The sequence below is a fragment of the Podarcis filfolensis genome (genome assembly GCF_964270895.1).
Source record: "Podarcis filfolensis genome assembly, chromosome: 1".
In the NCBI taxonomy this organism is placed as follows: domain Eukaryota; kingdom Metazoa; phylum Chordata; class Lepidosauria; order Squamata; family Lacertidae; genus Podarcis; species Podarcis filfolensis.
The window spans coordinates 78,436,386-78,443,935 of NC_139604.1; the positions used below are offsets into that span (position 1 = coordinate 78,436,386).

A 7,550-nucleotide genomic window follows, 5' to 3' on the forward strand; every position below is an offset into this window, starting at 1 on the left:
GAATGAAACATTCTTTGAGGGCCAGCAGGTCAGATATCTATTAAAAAGTATGCTTTCATCTGTGAACTATATCACTATAGTAATATCAGCTGAGACTGCACAGCATGTGGGGGACGGGGATACAACTACATATACGGATAACATCTGTTTTACAGATTAGGTTGCTTGCACTAATATAGTGCAATATATCTTTACACACATTGCCAGGAGAATGTCAGGTTTACAAATGAAATTGTATCTGAAGTCATTTCAAAATTACCTACTCAATAAAATGACAGCAGTATATTAACAAGCCACTGTGTTGTAGTCCAATTTCCAATATTAATTTCTAGCCTCATTTTCTCCACTCAAGATTTCACCACTTCTTTAGTAGCCTGATGGGAGTTCTTTTCTCCATTTGTGGTCCTTTTCAGAATGTAAGTGCAGATCCTTCAGCACCAAGTCTAACACTAGAAGGAATATGCAGCAATGAACGAACCTAAAATGAAAAACAGAAATTGTAAGCAATGGTTTTTATAGTTATACTATGCATTATCCTCAAGTGATATACATTATTAGTTACACTCAGAACAGATCCATTAAAGCCAATGAACCTAAGCTTACTTAGTATGATTTAGTTGGATATTACCCGTTAGTTAAGTTACATTGGGTGACATCTTACTCAGTGCTTTTCCCCCCTAGAAAAATAGGTGCCGGTACTCACCATGTTGTTACGGTAAGGGCCACATTTTTTAACAGCAACAAAAGATGTGCCAGTACTGCGTGCCCCTTGACAAAAAGCACTAATCTTACTGTGTCCGTACGCTTCACGACTGGCTTTTTGCACATGCAGTGGGACTTTCCTCTCTTTCCCTCTGAACTGCAGCACCCTGCACACCTCCAAAATCTGTTCCATATTCTCCAAAGCAGATTTTGGGAGACATGGGAAGGTATGGAGGGGGGTGGGAAACAGGGGGGCGGGTCTGCTCATGCAACACTGGATATCAGCTATGATGATTACATTATTATTCCATGGGAATAGCATACAATTTGAATACAGCTGAAATGAATACTCCTTTTATTCCAACACTAAAATCAGTTTCTAACCTGTTTAAACCGTCCTCTGATTTTCTCCAGGACTTCCTGAAGTTTTTCATAGGCTGGATCCTCACAAGGAAATGTCCGAATCATCTCTATTAATGACTCTAGAGCTTTTATCTTTTTACTGAAAAAATAAGACCATTTTATTTTACAAACAGTATTTAATAATTTGATGTTTTGAAAGGCAGACTTTGGTCACACAATCCCTTCAAATGTATTCTGCTGCTGTTATTCATTTCAGCATCATACCACCAAGATGGACAACTCAAAAAAAGCAAAGCTATGTTCACAAATATCTACCACTGAGATGCGGGACCCACTTTGACAATGGCCCCTTATGCCTTGGCATCAATAATACCTGGAAAGGCAAATCACGCAAGTCAGGACTGTGATACCCAGACTAGCACTGCCTCTTTCTGAGGGATTGCAACAGAGGAGCATTGCCATTTGACCAATCCACAGAATTTATTTTTGCCCCCCATATTAGACCAGCATGAGATGCAGCCATGCTACCCTAGAATTATACGTAGTAATTCATTTGAAAACCTGTTTAGAATATAAATTTTTATTGCATTAGCCGTGTGGCCATAGCATGATATACATAGAAATAACAACATAAAATGGGGGTGGGGAGGTAAAGGTAGATATCATCCTGGGCAAATACTTAAAGGGAGAGGGAAAAAAAAAAGAGAGAGATAACAGAAGCAACAGAGGATTTAAAACATCGAGTGACCGATAGTACAGAAACAAAAAGACAAAAAAACCTGTTTGAAAACCTGTTTTTCTGAAATATCTTCGAAACATATATAGACAGTAGCACACTTTGGACATTCAAATTGAATGTGTGAAGAGAGTACCCTTCCTCACCTCCAGTGCAATGCTTTGCAAATATGTCTGCATTTCCATTTTGTCTTTTTTGCACAGGATCTTGGCTGAAGTCAGAAAAAGCCCTCCTGCTTTGTGCTCACAACATGGTGCCCATGAGCGCACAAGCATACACGGCAGCCTTCCCTAGCATTCATAGGGTCTCCTCTCCACTGAAAATAGGTTTGAAGTAAGCATTCTACTGTAGCCAACAGAATAGGTAAGAGAGTTCATTTTCTCCAGTTTGCATATGGGCCCATGGGCCCCCCAAGAGAAGCTTAATCAACCGATTCCTTAAATCAAATGACAACCTTAAATTATTTCCTGTTCCACAGAAGGGAACATTCAGTAACTAAAAAAGATGCTTGAACAAATGGAATTTGAACAAAGATGTTCCACACCCGTATCTTCTACCTGTATGCGGAACAACACTAGCTCAGAAATTTTTTTCATATACATCTTAAAGAATTCATGTAAACACAGGTTTTCAGCATGCTTAGTGAGGGCAATTCAGCAACAAATGCAGGAGAACAAATGACACGGGTTAGGGCCACAGGTTACATCATGTATGCCGTGCATTGGACAAAAAATACTACATTTCAGTTGTTTTTCAGAGTACTAACTAGCAATGCAATCAAAACTTTTAAATAAACATCCCTATTTAGCAATCTGGCACTTGCTGGGTCAGAGAGGCATCCATTTGCCAGGCAGCGAGCCCAGAAATGCTTGTCTATATATATAAAAAACCCTGATATCCTACACATGACCTCATCTCTTAATGTCTAGCAGTGGATTCCTGCCAGTTAACAGTCACCTCTGTATCTGAAGGAGGAATGGAAACTGCATCCACATGATATTTAGTGGTGGTCATTGCCAAAACACTTAAAAATACAGAGGTAATCCAGCCAGACCAGCATGAAAGCATGTTATAAAGAGGTGGTAGAGAGAGGAGAGACACATGGTTTAACTTACATCCCTTTGTTTCAGAAGGTAAAAACATCTGTACTGCCCAGTGAAAGTCAACCGAATACCATGCTTGAGCATTGCTAAATTTGGAAAGCCAGAATCATGTTTTCTGAATCCTGATATAGATGTAATGTTGCTGAACACAAATAAAATGGTACGATGTACGATACTGTGCTAAGAGTTATTGGTATGATATGATATGATAGGTGTCACATAATACTCGCTCTACATTTGTCAAAACCCAATCACTTAGTGTGGCAGCATCTACACTTTGGAACTGTATTATTTTTGGTGCCAGCTAAAAATGTTCTTGTTTACTCAAGCCTACCCAGTTGCTGAGAAAAGCTGATGTGAATTTTAAACCGTTTTAGTATTTTAACTTCTCGTATGTTTTAATATATTGTAATTTTCCCCTCACTTTATGGTTCTACCTTTTTGTAAAATGTTTTGAGGGTGTGTTTTTTTACACAACCAAGCAGTGTAAAAATTTCATGAAATAAAATTAATAGATATTTGATGCTTAAATCCTGGTCACTCTTAGTGACCAGCGCTGCTACCTCCCCAGTTATTTTATTGTTGGTGTTATGGTCTTATGGTGTTACGTTCTCTCTCTTCCTTCTACTGTGATATTATCTGCTCTCTCGCTGTCTCTCTTTCTCTTTTTAATCTGAAGGAAACAAAGAGAACCAATGCATGATACGCTGGCTTTATTTTTTTAAACCTACCTGTTTTTCTCATCAGAGCCTTTATGAAGCAATTTCTGCCATGTCATTGCAAAACCAAGATATGATCCAATCTACAAATTTGGAAAGAGATCATTTAATTTTCCTTGTTATGCCAATTATGTCTTTTTCATTTAAGAAAATCTCAGATATATATTTAACGGGACTTACTTCCATGTAAACATACTTAAGAATGAAGCCTAAACGAACCTGTTTGAATCTAGGATTGTTACTACAATATGAATTTTGCATGGAACTTGGATATGTCCAGTAACAGAACAGCAGAAACAGTGATGCTCACTTTATAGATGAATATACATTCAGGCCCCAAGAAACATAGATTGTCATGCTGCTTCTTTTGATCAAAATGCTCATTTTATTTTTTAACACATACTTCTAAACCAATCTTTGCACCTTGTTGTATGCCATATTGCCTTCCTTCAAGGAGTCCGGCACGTGTTCCTTCGGCATATCCTTCCTGATAGCCTTCACCATGAAATCTGAAATGAAAGATTTTGAAAGAGCCGTTAGGCTGAAGCAGCGAAAGAGTGCTTGCACCTTGGAGGCTAACAGCCCTATCCTATGCATGTTAACTTCAAAAGGAGTCCCACTGAGTGTCAACCGGCTTCAATGGGATTAACTATGTGCAGTTGATTTCTTCAAGTATGACCAAATTTTGCTACATCATCTTAGTGCTACATACTTTTTATTGGGTGGCATACAAATAAGAAAATAAAGTTATACAGTTAAATAAAGCCATCTAGCTATATGGGTCCCCCCCCCCAAAGTAAGAACTCATTGTCTTTGTCCATGGAGTTTTCTTGGCAGGGATACTGGAGTGGCTTGCCAGTTCCTACTCCAGGTGGATCACATTTGGTCAAAACTCTCCACTATGACCTGTCCATCTTGGGTGGCCCTGCACTGCATAGCTCATAGCTTCTCTGAGTTATTCAAGCCCCTTCGCCACGGCAACGCTCACTGGAAGGACAGATCTTGAAGCTGAGGCTCCAATACTTTGGCCACCTCATGAGAAGAGAAGACTCCCTGGAAAAGACCCTGATGTTGGGAAAGATTGAGGGCACTAGGAGAAGGGGACGACAGAGGACAAGATGGTTGGACAGTGTTCTCGAAGCTACAAACGTGAGTTTGACCAAGCTGCGGGAGGCAGTGGAAGACAGGAGTGTCTGGGATGCTCTGGTCCTTGGGGTCACGAAGAGTCGGACACAACTAAACAACAACAAGAACTCATATTCTGTTGTATTCATAAAACCTAAGGACAGGACAGAACTTCTGGAAAAAGAGCTTCAAGGCGATCCAGCAGCAAGCCATACTTTTAGAAAGTCATCTTAAGCTTCTTTGAAGCAGTTCCCCCAGCAAGCAAATTATATTGCAACTGAATTCCCTTAGTTTAAGTCAAGTATTTATTTTAGGTGGTGTCAGGGAATCAGGAGCAGGAGCACTGGGGAGAGAGGATTGGGAGAGCGAAGGGGAAGAATCCGAGGGCAGCGTAGGGGAGTATGACAGTGGCCCGAGAGATTCCATGAGCTTCTCCAGCGAATCAGAAGATTCCCAGAAGGGGGCGCCGATGGTCAGGGCAAGGGGGGTCCCAGGGGGGGCGCACCAGAAACAAGGAGCCAGAGGGGAACCCCAAAGCAGCAGTGGAGGATCAGGACCAGTTTCCCCACCAGAGCGTAGTGGGGGGGAGGAGTCACATGTGTCAGGAGCAGTGTCTCCTCCAGAGAGGGAGTCAGGGCTGACCACGCCTCCAACGGAGGGGAGGTCAGTTGCAGCTAGCCCCCCCGATGGGGGAAGCAGTGACAGCAGCAGTGGAACGGTCAGGAGGAAAGTTGCTGGCTGGGCGCGCGCGCCAAGTTCAAATGTGCAGGCGCGCGGAACAGCAGGAGACCCGGATGGGGAACCAGCTCCTAAAGCCCGCCGGAGGGAGGGAGAAGGCTCAGGGGAATCAGCGGGAGAAGAGGCTAGAAAGGGCGGAACCCCGGCGGGCAGGCGGACCCAGAGGAGGAAGGAGCAGCGGAGAAGGTGGAGCAAGGCTAGACTCTTAAATTGGTGTCAAGGGGGAGGAGACTCAGACGGAGCATCAGTGGTCTGACACTTTAGACGTGGGGCTGCGCGCTGCGGCTCTGGAAGTGAAACTGAACTTCAATAAAGGCTTTTATACTTAACAACGAAGCAGCGTTGGTCCTTTGTGAGCTGGGACCTAGGGTAGCCCTGACAGGTGGCGTTGAGTCTACGGTAATGCATAGGCACTTTACTAATTTCCCACACTTTGAAAGTACTTGTCCATGGGCAGAGAGGTGGTTGAACTTATACCATGCTATGTTCTAAAGCTGTTAGATGCTCTTTAGGCGACAGGGTTGCACTTTTAGCCCAAACTGATTCAGGTCACACAAAAAGTATTCAAGCTGCCAAGGTTGTAAATGGTTTTATAGATTTAAATTTTCTAAGTTGTAAGGCAGATAAACTGGTATGGCAGATATGAGCCTGTGAGTACTGGAAGACCAGCCTTCCAGTTATTTTCCCATCTGGCCTGACAGAACAGGGCCCTGACTCTGCAAAAAGCTGCAAAAGATGAGGCTGCGGAACAGACTCTTGGGCTGGAGTATTATTTAGGGGCGGGGTCTTTGTTGTTGCTGCTATTTGTTTGGGGAGTATCTCTACTTTTAGCTCTTATGATTTATGTGGAAATTGTTTCAATCTGGTTGTGTACTTTTTAATGTGTTTTATATGTATCATTTACTTACTTTTGCTATGTTTGCATTCACATAATTGGTTTCATGCTGCAAGCCGCCTTGAGCATTGTTTTAACTATAGAATGGCACCATATAAATAAAGTGATGACGATGAGCCGGAATATATGCATTACAATTTTATTGATATATGGTCATACAGTGAAACTTGACTGACTAGCCTAGTGCTCTTAACGCTAGTGAATATGAACATACTTTGTAAACGCTACTATTCTCATTAGGGTTCTAGGGGAAGCAAATACAACATTAAAGTGAAAAGAAACAATACAATCACACAGAACTGCCCTTCTAAGGCAGGTCACATTTACTCTTATTTTACAGACTAGAGAATGGAGGAAAAGTAAAAACTGGCCAGGCCTACCCATGAGCTTGGAGCGCTCTCTCTCTCTCTCTCTCTCTCTGTGTGTGTGTGTGTGTGTGTGTGTGAGAGAGAGAGAGAGAGAGAGACAGAACCACCGCCACCCCATCATTCTCTGTGCAATCTCATATTTTTAACAGTGACACAACAGGCAGAAATCTAGCATGTTAAACTTTCCTCTCGTATTGCATCTCTGGGAGGATGAGAAACTGCATTTCTAACACACAGGTGTTAAAATGACAGCAGCCACAGGGGGCATAATATAAGTTTATGACATTCTATACTCTCTCATATAACACTGCAGGGGAGCTTGGATGCTGCTTGGCCGCTGCGAGAACAGGATGCTGGGCGAGATGGACCGAAGGCCTCATCCAGAAGGGCTCTTTTTATGGGGCCGAGTTTGGGCCCAGATCTCTCAAGGCGAAAGCAGCAGCCTCAGCACCGGGTTCATCCCGCTCCCCGAGGGGCCTATAAAGCCAGGCTCAGAGCCACAAGCCTCATCAAGGAGTCCAACGGGCCCCAGGAAGCGGGAGGCCCCAGGGACGCCGCGCCTCTCTGCCCGCTGCGGAGGCGAAGGAAGCGGGCAAAGCTCCCCGCGAAGAACGCCCAAGGCAGACCCGGGAACACAACCCGGCCCTACCTCGTCTCCGCCATGATGATGGTATCGAAGGCGTCCGACCCGCCCGCGTCAGCCTCCATGGCCTACGACGGATCCTGCCTCACCGGCTCCCAACCACCGACTGGTTCTTTCACCGTGCAGTGACGTAAGGGGGCAACGGACGGCAAGCCGGC

General features: G+C 43.6%; 1 protein-coding gene across 1 annotated transcript; it reads right to left on the reverse strand.

Annotated features, from left to right (window-relative positions):
• Positions 1-301: 301 nt before the first annotated feature.
• Positions 302-7,550, reverse strand: LTO1 (LTO1 maturation factor of ABCE1). Its single transcript, XM_083603254.1, has 5 exons — positions 7,399-7,550; positions 4,027-4,132; positions 3,636-3,706; positions 1,087-1,204; positions 302-478 (listed from the first exon to the last, which is right to left on the reverse strand). Exons 1-5 carry the CDS (start codon positions 7,455-7,457, stop codon positions 410-412), a joined length of 423 nt encoding a protein of 140 aa, XP_083459380.1. The 5' UTR covers positions 7,458-7,550; the 3' UTR covers positions 302-409.

Excerpts from the sequence above, each read along its gene's own strand:
- LTO1 (XM_083603254.1), bottom strand. The coding sequence starts at position 7,457 with ATGGAGGCTGACGCGGGCGGGTCGGACGCCTTCGATACCATCATCATG. Across the intron at positions 3,707-4,026 it reads GTGCAAAGATTGGTTTAGAA|ATTGGATCATATCTTGGTTT; the intron begins GTATGTGTTAAA and ends CCAAATTTGTAG. Across the intron at positions 479-1,086 it reads TCAGAGGACGGTTTAAACAG|GTTCGTTCATTGCTGCATAT; the intron begins GTTAGAAACTGA and ends TTTTCATTTTAG.